The 20,874-nt window shown below is 38.5% G+C and overlaps 1 protein-coding gene across 3 annotated transcripts; it reads right to left on the bottom strand.

Moving 5' to 3' along the window:
• Window positions 1–62: 62 nt before the first annotated feature.
• GPATCH1 (G-patch domain containing 1) lies at window positions 63–14,825 on the bottom strand. Of its 3 annotated transcripts, none has more exons than XR_013922703.1 (21): window positions 14,736–14,825; window positions 13,607–13,741; window positions 13,238–13,323; window positions 12,656–12,816; window positions 12,205–12,302; window positions 11,983–12,041; window positions 11,426–11,671; window positions 10,898–11,045; window positions 10,152–10,231; window positions 8,912–9,116; window positions 8,011–8,298; window positions 6,646–6,827; window positions 6,241–6,368; window positions 5,839–5,972; window positions 5,344–5,513; window positions 4,479–4,683; window positions 3,638–3,748; window positions 3,010–3,134; window positions 2,345–2,493; window positions 1,043–1,125; window positions 63–247 (listed from the first exon to the last, which is right to left on the bottom strand). XR_013922703.1 is itself a non-coding variant. In XM_080351953.1 (20 exons), the coding sequence occupies exons 1-20, from the start codon at window positions 14,812–14,814 to the stop codon at window positions 1,104–1,106; spliced, it is 2,811 nt and encodes a 936-aa protein (XP_080208079.1). In that variant the 5' UTR covers window positions 14,815–14,825; the 3' UTR covers window positions 767–1,103. The 3 variants fall into 3 exon arrangements, 1 of the variants encoding a protein (XP_080208079.1); XR_013922704.1 differs by lacking the exon at window positions 63–247 and adding an exon at window positions 261–279; XM_080351953.1 differs by lacking the exon at window positions 63–247 and having other exon boundaries at window positions 767–1,125.
• Between the last annotated feature and the right edge of the window lie 6,049 nt (window positions 14,826–20,874).

Genomic DNA, 20,874 nt, shown 5'->3' with positions numbered 1-20,874 from the left:
GGCCCGTTCCCGCCCAAACACCTCAGGCTGTGCCGGGCCGGCTCCGAACCGCTGCCCTGCAGCGCCGGGTGGGTTGGTGCTTTTTGTGTGACGGAGGCAACCTCAGGGCCCGATTTCTTATTTCTCTTTCCATCGCTCAAGTTTTCTTCTTGACTTTACATTTAAAAACAGCACAATCTGTGCGTCAACACAAGACTATTATTATATCGCTTTGCTCGCATCAAGAGCTGCCACAAAAGTGTGGATTCTGAAAAATACATCAAATCAGACTCCAGAGAACTGCAATATACGACAGTAAATTTCAGTTAAGGCTTTTGTTCACAGTTTTAAGCAGGAATATTCTTTTGGTTTCCCTGTGGAAAGAGTTCTGTGGGTCTATTTTAACAGCCCCATCATTCAACAAGCAGCTCAGTATTATTTATATTAAAATAATTCTACCAGATGACAATTGCTCTTTAAATGTACTGCATGAAACAAAAGTGGTGTAAACAGTTTTCATTATAATTATGTAAAACATGGCAAACTAACAGTGCTAATCTTTTCGTACGTTAGCCTTAATTTGTGTCAAAATGACAGTTTATTGTTTTAGATCTGCGATGGTGAACACTATATACAATTTGTACATGTAAAAATAACTCCAAGTACAGTCAGATGCTGCAAAACTGCAATGTGAAGTTCTGCATTAGACTCATTAAAAACTTGCACCCCATATGTATTTTAAATTGCTTTAGTTTTTAACTTCAAAACTTAATTCAGATTGAAACTTAATCTCCAGCATTTTAGAGGTCCTAGGCAATGACTTATCATACAAAAATGATTTGTAATACTTTAGTTTATTAAAATATCTTGTTTCATGTTAATTAAAACAGAGCCTGCCGTATTTCAGATTACGTTGCCCAAAAGGGTTCTTTTCAACATTCCATAATCCATACATTTTGAACACATGAAGCATCACAAAATAAACATATGCACATTTACTTTCAAACAAATTCAATATGAATACAGTATCTACAGTGCTTTAAAGTATAAATTATTGATCTACCATCACAGAGGAGATCAAAAATTGGAGAGTCACACAGCACTGAAGAAAGCAAACCACCTCTTCAATACTGAAGTTGTTTTAATCTAAAGGGGAGAAAGAAAAAGCAAGAGGTCAGACTGAACAGTAACATACAAAGTTAAGACCATCTAGTTACTTCAAGTTTCTTAAACCTTAGTTTAAGAGAGATCTGAGTTATGTGAGATAAAAACATTTTGTCTGTGATGTAAAGAGAGACAGGCAAAGACTTCCAAAATTACTGCTTGTACAAAGAAGTCCAGTTCTTTCGTACAAAATGCATATATTTTAGCCCTTTAGAAATCCAAGGAGAACTAGTTTGTGGTTGTGCTGTTGTTGGTTTTGGTTTTTTATGTTTTTAATAAGAAAACGGCAGTACATGACTGAAGCTCAGTTTCAAAGGTATGTTGAGTCTTTCCATTGGAACGCGTCCATTCCACTCAATACCTAGACCCCAATCATTTTGCCATTAGGACAGCTGGATACAGTATTTCAAATAAATACCTTGAGATCTCTCAGCTAATATGAGACACTAAACAGAAGCAAACACAGTGACCGTTCCACATGGGATGCACTTGAAGTTGACTATGATCTGAACTAAAGGTGGTAACTTTTGTTTGTATTTTACTTCAAGCGTGTGAGCAACATGAAATCGCAAATCGTTCAATTTTCACATTTCTGTTGGTTCTATCTTCAAGTCTCTAGTTTAAAAAAATGTAACAGCACAGTTTAAATTTAGCAAACATGTACAAGACCCAAGCGTTGTTCTGCTTGCCTCACTGCTCCTTGCTCCAGCACAGAATTACCTTAAGCATCAATAACACACAACGGATCTACCTGAATCAGATCTTTCACTGATTATCAACAAACTGAAGCAGACAATGTTGCTTCCAATGTTTCCAAGTAAAGAGAAGTAGACGAAGCAACAAAAATATGAATCACCACCCGCACTTGTTCAATTTTTAATTCCCTTTCAAAATACCTTCCCAAAATACCAGTCACCCTTAACTACAACCTCCACAAACTAACAGAGCCGTGTATTTAGTGCCCTTTACCTTAAGAGGCTTGGATGCTAAAATTAATTACTCTCTAGCTTACGATGCCTAATATTTGTAATCTTTCCCCACTTTATTAAAAAAAGTGAGCAGTATCTTTTTTTTATATTCAAAAAGAGACTGGGTGATCCATATTTACTGCAAATGGGTTAACTAGAATGGCAACTCATAAACTGAGGCTTTGGTTATCCACTGCAAAGTTTGCAAGTATTTAAGCAAACTTTCTATTTACCTTCTCAGAAGTTCCTTTGGTGAGAAGGCTGTGGTGTCCATATCACTAACACTGTCACTGCTGTCATCAGTGTCTGAGCTGCTGCTGTCTTTTTCTGATTTTTTATTCTTGTGTTTTCCTTTGTTCTTCTGTTTCTTACGTTTCTTTTTCTGTAAAAAGAAGAGAAATAATCCTTATATAGTTGTGAAAGACTTGGGTTTTTCTGAAAGGCAACAACAGCAAAAAGCTGATTTTGGTGTAGACTCCAAGCTTAACTGAAACAGAACACTTAACTCTTTTCTACTGCTTACACTGAACTAAAAAATACATACCAAAATCACCCATTTCATCCCAAGCGCTCAACCCTCCCAGAACAGAAATTTCACTATTGTTATTTGTATACAAGCCTTGAAGTATAAGCAGTTCCCAGAATACGCCTGACATCTTCAGTGTGCAAAATTAAACAACCTGCAAGATACAATCTATAGTCACGCTGTATATATGGAAAAAGCAGCATCCTACTTGGAATATTTTCTGTTCTGAAGTTCAGGTTTCAAGACACCTGAGAAACTCAGTTGTTTAAGTTCTAGCTCCAGTACATCCATTTTCTACAACCTAGCATAAATAATAAAAAATTTTGACTGGCAGATCAAAGAATCAATAAACTGTTTATTTAAATTAATTACCTTTTCCTTTTTGTGTTTGTGTTCTCTCTTGGTCTTGTGTTTCTCTCTGGTTTTCCTACGTTTTTCTTTCCCACTAGGCCCAGGAAAACTTGCTGGCACCACTGGTTCTTGTTGCCAAGTAGGGCCTAAAGCACAAAGCAAATGTGGAAACAAACCAACCAACCAATCAAACCAAAAAGGACAAAAAAAAAGGTAATTTAACTATTAAATTATGTATTAAGTTTAATCTAATAGAATAGTTTGAAAAAAAAATACAACAACAAAAAAACACTAAAGCTTTTAAATGGAAATGCAATGTCTAAAACTCTTAACTGCAACCTTCCTAGTGTAATTAAAAGCCTTTGCAATCTGTTATGAAAAGAAATTGCAAGGCTGGTCCTATATTTTCCCTACCTTTTTTTTATCATTGCCTCTATAGAGCTACTACAAAGTTGGTACAAAGGCAAAGAGGTTCCTGCTACTGGATCACAGCACAATAACAAAGCATTTGCTGATGTCAGTTTGACACAACACAAGCATTGAAGGGGTAAACTGATTGTTCACAAATATTTTTTAAAGAGAAATACTGTATATCTTACATACGACTTCAATGCTCAGAATTTACCCATTAGAGGTCTACAGAACCTACCAGAAGAAAAAGCTGGAGGCAACTTTGGTCCAAATTCCTCTGATGCATCCAGTTCCTGCTTCGAAGTAGGCAACAAAGAAATCCCAGCATTGGTTGTAGCAGCCACATTCTCTATGAAAAAAGAAACCAACCAAACAACAAAAATTTCTTATTTGAAAGGAAACAAAGGTTATAGTTTTTTGAAGAAGTGCTGAAGAAAGTTAAAGGAGGCTTTCTAAAAACCTCTAACTGATCAGCATCCTGTATCTCTTTGGCTTTGGCCAACTGGCTAGTTGACATTCTGAAACACACCAACACACTGGTGTGTTTTGTTTGGTTGGTTTTTTGTTTGTCTGTTTTAAAACCAAATTGACCTTTTACATTACACAATTACTAATTAATTTATCGGTGCATGTATTTGCTTTGATTTATTATCACAGTACTACTTTTCCATTACTTAGAATGAATAAAAGGCTCCACAAGATGTATAAAGTCAATATACACTAAAAGTTAGACGTTAACAGAACCAACTGTGACAGTAAGTGGACATAGTATTTCTACTGTAAGCTAAGCATATTGAACATTTTGTTAATTTAATGACATCCTGAAAATATGGGAACTTTTTACAACTAGCTTACTAAATTTTACTACGTAGGATAAAAGACACATGACAATGTAAACAATACTAACATGCAAGGCCTTATTCAGTGCTGTATTATTCACATTTACCACATGCCCAGCTCCACCAATGCCAGATGATCTGCACAAGGGCACAGCACTGTCCTACCAGTCCTGGAGTATTTGATTCATAAATGAAGCTTTTACAACATATTTCTAAAAATGAACATCCATTAAGTAGTACCTTGTGCATTAGATGAAGAACTGTCTGGTAGATCAACTTGCTTGGCGGTTTCTGTATCTACAACCGAAGTCACTGGTTGCTGTTCTTCATCACTCTCTTCTTCAGAGGAAGATGATTTTTCATCTGATGAACCCACAAAGATGGCCTTAAATAAGTCCATGGATGGTCTGCTTTCTTCTTCCTGATCCTTATCTTCATTAGCTACCTGCAAACCAGCATCACAACAAACTGTATTTAAACACTAAAATAAACTAACAATCTCTCTCTGCTAAGTAATAACTTAAAACAAGCTGATACGTATTTACAGCACACTCAAATACCACAATAGCTATGAAACACACAATCTTAGGAACTGCTAGTCTAAAGTTTGAAACACTGTGAAATTAAATCAACATCCTGTAAATGGTAGTGCAATTTGTGCTACATAGACATTTGAACATAGATCCCCAGATACTGTAAATTCTAATTAATTAATTCAAACTTCAGTTATACAGTACTGAATTTAAGCAAAAGGAAAACATCACCTTTCTCTCCAAAGTATATACCCTCCTCCATTCAAAGCAAAAAAAGACATATTCTGTCTGTGAGCAAAGTGGGTGTAAGAGAATCAATTTAACTCCCAGACTGCAGAGCTACATTTTTTCTTAAGCTGCTATTTTAAGTACAGCCGTACTTGCTGACCTCATATGCTGTGTTTTACATCTCACAGTTATAACCTCAAAGTTCTCCAGAGTACAATCTCGCATCTTTGATCCTGAGTTGGCTCTTCTGCAAACTGATCTGTATTAAATCAATTTATGTGTCAACAAACCTTATTTCAGGGTTGTGAAGGTTTACAGCTATTCAAACACGGTTGTAAACTCACCTCAGTGGGAAGAGTTTCACTCGGCCCAGTTCCACGTTCTTCTGTTGCTGGCACTGGTGGCTGCTGCTGAGCATCAGCTTTTGATCTCGCAAGACTAATGAATTCACTGATAGAATCCTTTTTCTCCTTCTCTTTATCTGACACATCCCATCTTGAAGGTTTCTTTGGTTCTAAAACCATCCCAAATATTTAAATCAGTTGCATGCCAAATTATCCTGTATTTCATGGCCTACTTGATTTTAAATTACTCTGCTTCTTCAGTATAATCTGACATTTTTAAAACTTTCTAATTAATATCTGACCTATAAAGGCCTTCTAGGTAGAAGAAATCAGCATAATATCATGTACTTCAGTTTTTATGAATTACAAAAAAAACAACCCACAAACAAACAAACCCAAAACCAACAACAGGTGGGTAAGTTCTTTATGACAAAGATGTGATTTTTCTATACTATTATCTCATTTATAGCTAAATGAATAAAGAAACAAACTTACTGTTGAGACTGTTATTCTGTTGGATTTTTTCATTCGGTGGTTGAGTTACAGATGTGGTGGGCTCAGGCACAGTTAAGAAATTAAACACAGAATATTTGTCTCGTTTCACTTTCGGTAACCCAACAATCGAAGAACTAGCGGGAAATAAAAATGTTTGTAGGTTATTGTTTTCAACACAGAAAAGGTTTCAGATTATCTACAACAAACTGAAACACCTACAGTAATCCTTAAAACGCTTCCTATTTTGTCAGAGGTCACCATGTAACAAATAAAAACATCAAGCAGTTCTATATTACACCTATTATGACACAAAAAGCAAGCATCAAGCCAGATTTTCCACAAGCATATGAAAAACTCTGAATTTTCAAAACGCGTTAAAAATATCAGTATCAATCATCTTACTCAGGATATGGATCAGGAACATTAAATCTTCTACACAACAGCTTTTCAGGATGCCATTCAAACTTGTCTCTTGTGAGTTTACCAAACATGTTCATCTTCACAGCAGTTTCCTTATCATCAATATCACTCTGAAAAAGTCAAACATTTATAGCTGCTAAATAACAACTCACTCAATTGGCTATTACTGTTTTAAGACTTAGAACAGGAGAGAAACACAAATATTTAAGCGTAGTTTAACAAATCATGGCTTTGGATGCAGCGTTTTCAAAGATTTAATAAATAGAAGGGTAACAAAACATTGACATTATATATACAAAAGAGTTTTAAAGAAAAAGAATTTGTAAAGTCATGGCTAAGGCAGCAACTGCAGTTCCAATGTACTAAAAGACTGTAAACAGCATGTACCTCTTGGTCCCGTGGAACTTCTACTTTGTCAACATCGTCTTCATATTTAGCCCGAGTAAATCTGGATGACAGTGTTGAATTTGAGGATTTGTAGAACATTGCTGCACGGAAGAATTCCTCTTGTTCTCTTCCTCTCTCCCATTCTGTCATATTTGGGTCTAAATGATGCTCCAATGTATCTCCTGCGAGAGGAGGAGAGAAATGCTTAGCGGAGATGATAGCTTACTGAGGTCTGATGCTTTCCAAACAAAAAATAAGACAAAAAGTAAACATCCTTGCAACTATTTGATGAGTATTTAGTTTATGGATAGTATTAATCTCAACTGTGTTATTCCTTGGTAAGTGGAGGAAGTTTTTCAAGACAGCAAGAGTGACACCATTTGCCAAAAGCAAGACAGATATTTTAAATAATTTTACTTGTAATGATAACTCCTTACTCATTACCCTCTAAGGAACATTCAATATACTTAATGTATTTAACAGGTGTTTAAAACAAAAAGTATAGTCCAAAGCTTTATCAAACAACTAAAACAGAACTAAAGAGTTAACCAGTAAGTAAACCTGGCCAGGCTTTGGTACCCTCAGAGAGCTTTCTGGTATATAAAGTGCCTGCTGAGAAATACAGAACTTGGACACGGGTTTTTGTAACCAGTACAGACCCTGTTTAAAGCAACGGGTTCACATTTGCTGCCAGAAGGAATGGGAAATAAAACCAGCCAAGCAAAGACACTCTTGCAAGCAGAATCTTAATCATTCAAGTTATTTCTGCATTTTCACCATTATGACTAAGGAAGCACTTGCAGTCATAAGAGGACACTCACTTTTACACAGGCTAAAACTCAGTCCTGAACGGAGGAACTCAAGTAGTCTGTCCCAGTGCAGTAGGCAGGAGAGGCTACTGACCAGGAAATCTTTTTTCATATAGTGAAAAGGATTATTTTAAAAAAATCCTTAAATAACAAAGCTGGGTTTTCTACCGGACTCTATACCCTTTCCTCTGCAAAACTTTGCTGGTGCCCATTTTCCTCTTCCCCAATAACCTCTTTGTTATACAAATTCAAAACCACACTAATCCCTATTTTATTTTAAGACAACGCAGATTCACTTGCTGCTGCTCATCTCCCTAGATCAGATTTCAGCTTTTTATGCCTTACAGAAAAATCACAGTCTTGCTGACACTTACTGAGCAGTTTTCCTGAAGTCAACTCAACTAAATATCAGTAAAAATTTATTTTAGTATTGGCCCTAAAAACAAGTAGAAGAAGAAATGCTGTGGAGTTTAGGGAGAGAACTCATAGTGAACACAAAACGCATCACGACCAAAAAATGGGAAGAAAAATTAAAATGTCAGGATTAATCTGTTACCTTTTTCTCCTTGTTTAAGACTTTTCACAAAGTTTTCATATCTTTTTTGTTTTTCTGGATTTTTTGCAAATGGTTTGAAATCACTAGAACCAGCATCTGCTAACTGCCCCCCCAACAACATTTGCCATTTGTGAGAAGCATCGGCTGGGGAGGCTGGCTGGAACCTGCTGTTTCGTGGCTGCTGAGGCAATGGTTTTGCTTTCATTTGTTGTTCAGATGCTTGTTTCGCTTCTTTGAGTCTTTCTCTGTCCTTCTCAGACAGATATTCCAAAACGGATGGAACTGGACCTAAAACAAAGAAATAGAAATTAAAAATTACTGCAACTGTTTCTGCCACTTCAGTGGAGGAAAAAAACCCTACCATTATGCATATACATTTGGAGAAAATGAACAATAAACAGTATATATATAAGCAATAAGCAGTATAATGGCAGAGAAGGCAGATAGAAATGGACCACTATTGCATCTTTGATACTCTTTACCACATATTTACATATTACTTCATAAACTTTGCTATTGTAGATAAAAATGTAAACCACATTTACAAATTAACTTTTTAGTAAATTCACATGTATTTGAGTGAAACTTCATTTTACAAGGAAAAAAAGCCTCACAGACTACTATATTGTCTATTCGTAAGGCCACAAAAAAAGGAAAAGAAAAACCAACACAACACTACATGTACTTTGTCTTTAAGAGACTTAAGTCAATGAAAATACAGGTAGATACGTCAACAATTCATCTGTTGAGACAAAACTCAACGTTAAGGTATTCTAGTTAAGCCAACTAGATTTAGTATGTTTATATTAGAAAAGAGTGTTCAAGGCTAGACCAAATTTTTACTGTTATACAAAGAGAAGACCTGAAACACAAGCACAGGTGTGGTCACATGTATCAATACCTTTTAGATCCGTCTCTCCCAGTTGTTCCCTCCTCTGAGCCGCATTCAAAGCATGCCTGCCTTGTTGTGTCACGGCACCCTGAAGTTTTCCAGTCGATTCCTCTAATGCCTTCTGTAAATGGTAGTTTTCATTCCCAGCTGCAATCACAGGTCGAAAGTAATGGACTGGTCTGTAATTCCGTGGCAGGTCAGGTGGTGGATAAATCTTGGCGGGGGAACGACAAAACAAAAATCCACTAAGAAAAATTCACCTTTGTATTTAACACTTACAAACATGTTCCAGAAAAAGTCACCTCAATCTAAAAATTCCTCGATTTACATCTTAACAGTAGAAACAGATATTATTATACAAGCTATTGATTCTTTTAGGCCCACCCATTAAGTGGCATCATAATAGAAACTTTGGGAACAAACTATTATATACAAAAAACAGGAAAACATGCACATCAGGCCCCAGCATTTTCTCTTAATTTGACGAGAGTCTTAATATGCCCTGCTTTTATTTGAGAAAATGCTCTTGGTATTGCTTAATAATTTTTTAAAGCAGAAGTCACCTGATTCAAGCAATTAATCTGACTATTGATTACTTCTGTACTTGTTGTATTTTAAAGTTTTTCCAAGTCCTTTCCCTCACATTCTTCATTCATGCTGTTACTTCAAAGGTTATCCCTGTGCTTCCTGTATGATGCAATTTTACATAGCATACAAATGTTCTTCCTTCTTCTTCATTAGAAAGAGGACTGTGTCATACAATTGTTTGCCATTCTAATTTATGCAAATATATATGCCACAAATTATGCAAACCTACAAATAGGGCTAAAAAATTAACCTGTGACCAAAATAGCGAATTGGATGAAGCACAGGGCCTGATTTTTACAGAAAACCGAATGTTATATCTGAAAGATCTAGAAGCAAAAGATGTGCATTTTTTTAATTTATTTCAAAGTTAAATCAAACCACTCCTCCAACTCTAAGCCAAATAACAATGAATAGCATGGAAGGCATTTGTTCCAAGTCCATATATAGGCAAAATTTAAATTCATCCAGTAGTCTAACAAATTTTAGCTTTGTCTTGAATAGCCTTCAACACTATAATTTTGCTCATTCGGCAATCTTTATTGCTGACCAGAACTTTTATTTTTAAGAACATAAAAAACACTGAGCAACGGTGAAGTCCATACAGCTCATGTGTCAATTTGCTGATATTATTCTTAATAAAAATATATCAATATCTGCTTACCTTGATTGGAGTTGATGATTTTGATGCCAAGGAAAAACCATCCAAGATTTTGCCTATATATTTCACGTCTTTATCAGATCCTACAAAACGACCATAGAGGTGGTCAATATTTAAAACACGTATGCTTGGCAAAAAGGATTTTTTCTGAATATTTTCCATGTTCCATATATTTTATGGAGCATAACTGCAGTAAGATGAACATGATTACTATTGAAGCAACAGTACCACTACCGCGTGTAGCTACTAACACCACAAATGCCATTAATTGTGTGCAACTAACATCAACAGGTACTCTAGAAATCACTCCAGTATTTCAGGCACTTGGAAGTGGCACTAAAAAGAAAGTGGTATCAAGACAAAAACTTACAAATGTTATTTGAAAATATGCAAGTACATCTAAAAAAACCCGTTATCTTTTCAAGTACTGGGTCATATTTTGTAGCCATGATTCATCGTCATTTGTTTCCTTCAGTGGAACTGAATGTTGTATATCGCAAAGCAACAAATACTGTCCTTTTAAAAATATAAATTGGGGGGGTTCAACCTACAATGGGATTAGCAGAGGGCTTTGGAAATTATTTCCAGATTTGAACACTTCAATATAAAAGGAAGACTAGAGGAAGTTTCATATATCAAGGCTAGAAGATACCAGTCCACTGAAAACTAAAATATTTGGAAAGCAGAGACTACACTTATGTCCCAAATACAAATTACACTAGCTCTTTAGATAGAACTATGGTTCTTACTTTTTTTGGATCTATACTGCTTAGGTGCTGTCCAGCCATACAAGCCATCTCCAGGTTCCTCATCTTTGAGAACTGTATCATATTTTGATAGTGTTTCAGTTGCATAAATATCATCGTCTTCCTCCTCTAAAGCTCCTACACCAAAAGCCTAAAATGTATTTTAAATAAAAATAATCAGAATTCTAAAGTATAAAAAAATACTTTGAAGTCACACGTCAAAACACATCTACATTTATATCTATCCATCTATATCATACAAGATGTCCAGTGTACATATATACACTGGAAAAAATGTACAGCTTCACAGAAAGAAGTGCTACCGACTAGTGAAATAAAACAACAAAACAAAAAACAAACAAAAAAGAGTTAAAAATAAAGCAAAAAAAATTTTAAAAAGCTGTTCTCAAACCACGCTTAAGATTTCTTACAATAACTCTACAATGACCAGGTGCCTTCCACAGAAGAAAAATCAACATTTATTTAGATTTTACTGCATTAATAATACAACACATTCAAAAGTGTCCTTACCTGACCCGTAATACCAAGTTTTCTTCCTTTACTGTGTCTCAGATCACCAAGTAAATTGCTTGTGTCTTCAGAACCATCTGTGAAAAGATTCAGGTGTCCTCTTCCAGACACACCAAACAGAGCTTGTGAGGGGTCCAAACCCTTATAGCCAAGTCCATGGACATTCTCTTTTGGAGTCAAATCTACGGGCATTACATCTTTCGGTGCAAATGTCACATTCTCTGGCTGGTATTCATCCTCTTCATCCTTGTACAAAATGAAAGTATGCAACAGTAAATCTGACTACAAGTTTTGGATGTTGAGTTTTTACAACATTTAGTTAACATGAGACTAGGCAAGTTTGCATTTCCTAAATCACATGTGAAAATATGTATGAACTACGCCTGCTTATGTAGCAAAATAATACATTTAGTTACATTAAAACCTTTCTTCACAATATGCATAATAAATTTTAACAAAGCTCAGAACTGCACGTTAAAATAGCGTTCAAAGACATCAAAGAAGTGTTCGCATGCATTCTTACATAAGTCAAGCAACAACTTTTGCCTGTTCAATACCTCAGAACCCTCAGACAGTCCGGGTGGTAACGCACAACCATATATTTTCACTGCAGGGTCTGTAAGGGACATAAGAGGATCATATTAAATTACGGTTCTTTATTAAATTTCTCTAAGATTAGAGATCCAAACCAAATAAAAGGAGACTTAAAAATGAACTTTCTAATCAGTCTATGAATGCTGAATTTCTGTTAATGAGTTCAGGAACTTCACTGAACTTACCAGGTTTCTGCCTGCGCGGCTTTCTTTTGACTCGCGGTCCAATTCCTTGTCCTTCTTTCCAGCCCATTTTTCGTAACAATTCAACCCCAATTGTTATTCTAAGAAGAAAACAAAAACCAACAAAAAATTACCTCAAAACCACATTTTTAATATTTCTCGAGAAAATATATACATATGTACCATTCAAAATCATGGTTTTATACCCTACTTTAAAATCAAATCTAAATATATCAACACTTGCATAACCCAACATCCCAGTTTGTAAATGTTTACCTGGTACAAGTCTGCACAGACAACACAAAAATCCAGCGGAGGCCACTTTGAAAGTGTAACACTGCAGATCTTCCAGTCTCTTTCATGGATTACTGTGATCTAACATTACTTTTCTAACCAATACAACACTTCTAAGTGAAAGGAATTGTTTGATTAACTTTTATTTAAAATTACTTACTTTGATGGTCCTATCAAATCATCAAATGCGGTGGTTCCTGGAATGGCAGCAACTGCTCCTGCAATCTGTCTAGCTTTCTCTTTTATTCTGTCTTTAGCTTTGGATGCAAAATCATCTGTCGTTGTAATATCTTTTGGTGCTATCCCAAATTCACTAAGATCCTGGAAAATATAGACAGAATGGAAAAATTAGATTAAAAATGTTTGCCTCAAATGCTTACTTACTGTAATGTAAATAAAACAAGATATGACCCTCATATTGGCTAAACTTTTAAAGCAGTTTATACAGTTGTTTTTTCAATAACTTGCATGGTTGTATTTTAAACAGCTCCAAAAGCACTTGTATTTTCTGATGGAGAAAGTGAAAGGGTTGAGCTATTGGGATTTTTTATGATTGAGATTGCAGGACCTTCCTAAGGGAATCTATGAAATATACTATAGGACCTAGCAGTATAACACTGTATACAAGAAGGAACCTTAAAGTTACTTCCATTTTCACTAAGTTCTTCAGATTTCATCACCTGAAGAAACTCACTGTCATGACAACTACTTCCAAAAGATTTGTATTCCTTTTTAAATTTACCTCTTCATCCATGAAGTCTTCTGGTCCAAGAACGGTTCTGTCTGCTCTCTTCTGCCGTGACGATACAAAAGCTGAAGGAGTCCATCCTTTAAAGAAAGTACATATTTAAGTAAGGTACTGTAAATTGCAACATAATATCTGAAAACAATTCAAACATTTCAATCTTACACCTTATGGATACATCAAGGGAACACCTACAAAACTGCAGTCCAAAAAACCCAAGAGGAAATACCCTCAACAACACTGTTTCAACTATTTACAGTATAATGAATAACACAAAAAAATTATTTATGACAGTTAATTTGTTTCCACTAACATTACATTATGGTAATCAATTAACACTTCCCAGAAGACAGGAAAATATCTAACCTTCCTTTGTACCAACAGTGTTAAAGTAACCAGCGGAGAAACCACCAGTAAATGCTCCATGGAAACGCTGATATCGTCCCTTTGCATCTTTAACAGTCTGTTCTTGAAGAGGAACTGGCTTTTTAATTCGTTCACCTACAATCAGATAGATCAGAAACTAAGTCACAACACTGTATAAAGAACGGACTCTCCACTTGCTCCAGACGCCATTTCTTCCTCGTGATTAAGAACTGGATCAAACAGTAGCCACTCTGAAGAGGAAAGCATCAGCAATTTACATTTATTCCCACTCTAAATACCTGTATACACTGTTGATGTACACTGCTAAAGTAGAACCATGAACTGTTCAAATACAAATCCTAAATTCTAATGAGTTCTGAGAACACTTTTTTTCCTGTGGAAAGAAACTTTTAGTTGTTAAGTATGAAAAACCCCTAACAGGATTTCATCACTTAAGTGACTGTGTTGAGAAATGGCACCACATCAGACATATCCAAAATGGACACAAAACACAGAAGCTGTTGACTTTGACATAAACGTTTGCACCTTTAAAAACAATATTTATAAGAATTAAGTGGCACAGGATAAGGAGTCACAGCTGTACAGAAGTCCTTGGATGATGCTGTGTCTGTCTCATGAATATTAGTGTAGGATGTCCGCATTAGTATAACTGCATACACTTGAGCTGTTATACTCGAACTCTACCTTATTTTTTTGAGGTCTGGAGAAAGGACAGAAAGAAAAACAAGTGCCCAGCTCTTACCAGCCCAGTGCACGGCCCCTGGGGAGCCCCAGGCCCACACTCACAATTCGGTGCGGTGCTGAGGGGCTGCTCACCCGCGGCCCCTCGCCCAGGGACGGCGCTAGCCCCCCGGCACAGCCCAGCACGGCTGCCAAGGAGTTCGTACAGCAGGAGAAAGGGGAGGCAGGTCTACACTAGACCCACACACCACAGCTTTCCCCAAGTGGAGGCCGTAAAGAAGGGGACAGCAGCTCCGCCCGAACCGAACCGGGCAGGCCCACCTCAACACCCGGCCCCAGCGCCTCACGCCGTGCTGCTCCCTAGCGCCTGCCACAACGCATGCCGGGGTACCGGGGAGGAGCAAGCGAGCTGCTGGGGGTCCCTTACCCTCCTGCAGGGGCTGCAGCGCGGTCCCGTAGCTCACCACGTCCTCCTCCTCGCTGTCACTCGACTCGGCCGCCGCCATCTTGCCCCGACGGTGGCTCGCGCGGGACGACGTTGCGTCACGTGAGGGAGGCGGAGCCGCGCCCGGCGGGGGCGGAGCCGGGCTCGGCGGGGGCGGAGCCTGGGCCGGCGGGGGCGGAGCCGCGGTGCTGCCGCTCCCCGCAGCGTCCCTTCAGGGGCAGGTTTGCTCCAGCGCGGCCGCTGGCCGGGCGGCCGGGTCCCCTCAGTAGCAAGTACCCGTCCCGGTCCCCGGAGCGGAGGGTATGTCTTACCATAGAGCCCTGAAACGTGTAACGCACCAGATCCGGCCCCTCGCACAGCACCTGGGGCTGAGGAGGAGGAAATCGACAGCAAAACATCTGTGGAACGGATTTTATCTGAATCGAGGTGTAAAGCAAACTCCACCCTGAATCAATATGGCCAAGGGGGTGTGGATTTATTTGAGCTACCATCTTTAACAGATAAACGGCAAAATGTGGTGAATCACGTAGTTTCCCAAGCTGTTAAAAAGAATGTGCACAGGAATTGGTGCAGAAGTCTCTGCATTCAAACCCTCACTAAAAGAGCTTTATCCCTCTACACTTTTGGGTATTTATGCATCTGTTTGGGGAGTCTTGTATCCTGAGAGAAACTTTTACTGAATATATTTTATACAAAGACCCCATAAGAACCTGTAATATTCACCGATACAACACAAGTGTTCAAAATCTGGATTTTAATTTTGTGGCTTCCCACAGTGTTATCAATGAGAAACTCGTGTCGATTTTGATTAACCTGATTTCTCAAGCTTACATTTTACCTTAATTCTCAGATTCCATACAAGCACAATATATTATAAATTAAAACGAACAAACACAAACAAACAAAAACCCTAATAAAACCAAAGAAAACTCCAAAACAGTGCAAACCCAAACAAAAATGACATCATTTTGTGTTCAATATGGACTCTGTCAGTCCACAACTTTTATAAGCAAGGATCACCAGTTTCTTGAAATCATGGAAGATCACAACACAGTCTTGAAAGACTTCTGCCCTTATCAGATAAGACTCTGCAAGTTTAGTGGCCTGTTCTCTAATCCAGTATTTGTGTTTGTGTACACAGAACTGGTTTCTTTCAAAGTGAAACTACCCGAGTTTCTTGTGGTTTCGGGTTACCATAGGAGATATTCACACGGTTCCCTGCAAACAGGGAGTACTCTCTTTAATTTACGTCTCTAATTCACTTAGAAACAATAAAGTAGAAGCCACAGACATTAATCTACATGCATTATCTTTTCTCATCATTACTAATTAGTAAGCAGTTACCTAGAACATACAGTGGCAAAATGAGTTGTTAGCACAGTTGCTGTTTCTCTTTGTTTAGGGAATAATTGTTCGTGAATAGTCAATTTTACGTGACTTTGATTTAACACACAGGCTTAAATTAACCTTTTTTGCACAATGTTAACAGAAAATCTTCTGAGTGTCTTGCCTGTTATGTTCAAAGAGTTGGGTTAATCAAATATTGACGGTTTCTCCCTTTAAGGCTTTTATCAGATTACAATTACTTTTGCATCCCAGTGGTATTTCCTTCTCCATTGTAAACTCTGTCTCTCGTTTACAATTGTTAAACCAGGTGACAATTGCTATTTGTAGCTGTTAAGCAAGACAGTAATTCCAGTGTCTTTTGATAACTGCAATGAAACTAAAATTCTTAGTAAGTCTGGATAGCTTATGTTTAAAATATTTTTTACAGTCATTTGACACGTGAAAAATGAAAATCGACCTTTTGGAATTAAAGCTTAAACACTTGTCGGTACTCAAATTGAGCCCCTGAGCCATAGATGGACTTCAGGCTTTAGATTTACAACAGATAGGTAGAACATAAAAGTGTATTCCAATATCTTTTATTATATCATTTTAAACCACTTCTTCAAATGAATAACTCCTTGTTGCTTAGTTTTAAGTTATGTCAGTCACTGGTGCTTCAGACTAAAAGCAGCATAATCAATATATAAAAGAAGGAAGCAAAAACTGGATTCATTTACAGAGCTGTTAAAAACGTGTTTAAGAAAAAAGGAAAACATAAATACAGAAAGTATGAAAATACAATATTAAATACGTTACCTTTTTTATTTTTCAAAACAGAGCAAAAAAGACAAACAGCTTGACTTCATCTCTGCCTTGTCTTGTGTTCAATGCAAATATCTGCTTGAATATTCTTCCTGCCTAAACGTGGCTACTCTATCAACTGACGAAACAGCCACATGAAGTGCAGACCCTGAGGCATTGTTTTAGCATCGGCAAAGTGCTAACTTTCATTTTTTAAAACAATGAACAAAAATAGATAACGAAGATTGGCCTTAAGTACACAGATTTTTATCTATGGGCTCAGATACAGGCAAGAAATTATCTGGGAAAACTGCAGATGATTTTGCCCATGTTTGGCTTTATATATTTAATTCCCACTGAAAGTGCACTGTCTTGTTTCCAGTATGATCTCACAGTACAACAGGCAAAGCATATTAGCTATTCAACAGTAAATGGGATATTTTTGCAGTGAAGATAACGTTGCATATAACACATGCCCTGTGTTGTTCACTTGAAACAGCAGCAGTGAAATGCTGCACCTATAGCAAGTCATACCATGATCATCCAAAGCCCTTCGAATACCATTTTTGTATCATTTTGCTGTCACTCGGTGCCTTTCTTGGCAAGGAAACCCACTGGCACTTCTTAGTTGCAGTTCCTGTCTGGTCACTTTTCAATTCATCTGCCATAAAATGCAGGACTTCTTTTGTTCAAGAGAACACCTTCCCATTCTTTACTCCCAAAGCTTTCTCACTTTAAAATCTCCTGGTCTTAAAGCAGATTCACATCACTATTGCTACTCTGCCCCCATGCCTTGGTTTTGGCATTCTCAATCACTTTTTTTTCCCAAAGTACATATTTGGAAAGAGTTGAGACTGGGCGGAAAATCAACCTATGATCCCTTTTCCTCTCTCCTCACCTAAAACTTTGCTACAGTAGCCAGACATTTGCTCATTAAGAACTGCAGTCTTCAGAAATAAAGGATGATACTAACTCGACTAACTCACTGCAGTTGAATTCACTGTCTGTAAAGCTACATGCTGCCAGGGTTACTGACAACATCTTTTTCCTCTCAGAACAGAAGTTTAATATTCAAATTCACCAACAATAGGGCAGAAATAGATAACCCTGTGGCAGGTTTAGAATTCAGGAATCTACCTTGAGAAACAGCAGAAGTTGATAGAGGTTTCCCTTCATACAGTATCACTCTAATGTGCTTTCACTGATAAGCCTGTGTGTCTCTCTGGGACAAAAGCTGTCTTTGAGACACCTGGTACCATCCTGTAGCCGCAAGGTCTCTAAAATCACACAAAAAAGAAACATTCTCTTACCAGAGAGCAGCACCTGTCCCTACCAAGTCAAAGCAGATTCCAATACTCAGTATGTAACAGCACATCAATGCATGTTCCAACAGGAAATGAATTTCCCAAACAGAGACCATTTCCCAGCGGCCAAAGAGAACACTTAAGATGGAATTTCATATATCCACAATTTTTTTCAAGATGAGGGAGGGGTAGAAGGACAGGACTGACTCACCAAGTGGAGTGATACACACATAAGAGAAATATGGCATATAATGTGCACATGTACTTAAATATTGTATATACTGCAGTGTGTCTGCACTAATATTCATATTCTGGTCCCTCTTACCTTTACTATCATGGGGCAAAATCTGGGGCAATTCAAGTTGTGCCATTCTGTGCCTGTTTTCAGTGTGGCCATTCTTTGGATCAGCTGGCTGGTTTATCTGTGAAGATGCATAAAGCCAGATAACACCAAGTTCTGTAAAACAAAGATATTTGATGCAGAGATAAGATTCACTCCTTCAATTTCAACACTTTAGGCACAACATACTGATCTTTGGATGCAAATTCTTAAGCATTTGATGCTTGCTCAGACATAGTGCCATGTCCAGTGCACCAAATAATTGAATTTACTCTCTTCTAATATCAAAGATAAATATCAACCAAACATCTGCATCTCTACACCTCTTTTTCTGAATGGATGTGTTCCAGATTTCTCGCCTGTTGTTACTGAATTGTTACAATGCAGCAAATCAAACCTTCTGATTAATATAATTGTGAGAAACTGAGAAAGTCTACGGTATGAACCCACCTCTGTTTAGGAATTCTAACAGCAAGCAAAAAGCTAGTGAAGATGTTTAACCAACTGGTGAGAAGAGCTGAGATCTAGTTTTTTGAGGGTAAATCAAGGTTTTGGAATGTTCTAAGCAGCAATTTACATTCCAGGGCCAGGGAGTGCTGCTACCCAGTCATTACACAGCTCAGCACTCAGACCATACAATCAACATGTGCCCTTTGCAAAAAATGCATATTCACCATATGCAGACAAAACTTACAGTGATTACTTAAGAAATATGATATCAGTCCTAATGCAGTCACGATGAAGTATCCCTTCGTGCAAGGGAGGGGAAGGAACAGTCTAGTCTGGCAGTTGTGAGAGTGTTGGGTGATACACCCAGGACACTGAAGATGGGGGAGGAAGCCTGTGCTTGGACTCTCCCGAATTTGCTGGAGACATTTGCTATGTGTATCCCTGCTGACTTTGTTTTATTCAAAGAATCCACTATCAATGAAGAAAGGCTGCGTTTTGTCACCAAGATACATTAGACATTATTTTTGGCATTGTACTTCTGCAAATTTGTGGTTTATATGTATTGCATTGGAGTTTTACACTGATCTCACAAGATTTAAATTTTAAAATCCATTTTCATTTGGTGGGTAAGTACATTTTTTAATAGCATAAAAAGTAATCTAAAACATTTTTTACACCCCCATAATAGAAATTTGAGCAAGTTAATCTACTTTCCCTCTTTTACCTTTTTCTGTTTAGCAAACAATTGGATACATGCATCCGGTATCTTTAGAATTATTGGGAAAAAAAGGAAGAAGACCAAAATTCAGCTGACTTAAACAGAGATAGCAGAAGATCTTTGGATCCCGATTTCTGAGTTGCTGACTCTGGTCTTTCCCGTTAAAAACAGGCAGCAGACACACAGTTTAACTGGACTGCTCTGCATAACCCTCTGGAGACATCGGCATTTTCAAAGAAAGTTTCAGTTAAGGATGTTTTTCCTTTGATAAAGAAACGTTGTCTCTGCAGAATTTTTCCCTGACACAACTCAGCATACTTCTAAGAAAGATGAAAAAAAAAACAAGAAGGGAAAGGGGGAAAAGTGTGGTAATACCGATTGAAGTATTCTCCTGTATTGCATCTTTAAACACTAAATGCAGTACAGGTAGGTTAGGCCTGGCTAGTAATAGGAACCAATATTGGCAATTTCCTCACACAAGCATACAATAACATTTGCAAAACCGGTTACACAATGGAATATTTCGAAGACAGGAGGTTTTCAGTGCGAACGCTGCAGATTTTTGCAATGCTGAGGTTGATGCCGCAGCAGTTTCCCGGAGCCGGGGCCAGCCCTGCCCTCATCGAGATACCGCGGCCCTTATCAGGAGCCAGGGCTGCAGCCCCTCCAGCTCCCGGGAATCTGAGATCTCTCTCGGGGAGGGTCTGGGAGCTCGGTCCCCCCGCGGGCGGGGCAGAGGCCGGGCCTGCGAGCCGTGCCGGCGGTCCCGTGCGCACCCCAGTGCTAAAGCGCCATGTGGCTGCGCGGGCCCCGGGAACTGTGCCCGGTAAATATTCCCCGCTGCGAGGAGCACCCCCCGGCTTTAGGGAGCAGCCTCGGAGGAATGAGCCCGCGCTGAAGGACAGCCACCCGCGGGAAAGCTTATCCCCCGAGGCGGGCAGCGGGCCCTGGGAAGCCGGCGGCAGCCCCGCAGTGCCGGGGGAGCCGCCGCGGGGAAGCGGCAAGAAGCGAGCGGTCCCTTCGGGGAGGCCAGCCGGACTCCGCCACGCTTCAGCGGAGCACGGAGCACAGCCGGAGGGCCCGGGAGGAGCGGGCTGAACCGCCGCCGCGCAGGGGGCGCCGGGCTGCGCTTCCAGTCGGTCACAGCCACCGCCTGTCCCTGGACAAGGGGTTTCCACG

Source organism: Nesoenas mayeri (assembly GCF_963082525.1).
Source record: "Nesoenas mayeri genome assembly, chromosome: 12".
In the NCBI taxonomy this organism is placed as follows: domain Eukaryota; kingdom Metazoa; phylum Chordata; class Aves; order Columbiformes; family Columbidae; genus Nesoenas; species Nesoenas mayeri.
The sequence above is the reverse complement of the archived record's forward strand: the minus strand, read 5'-3'. Positions and strand labels throughout refer to the sequence as shown.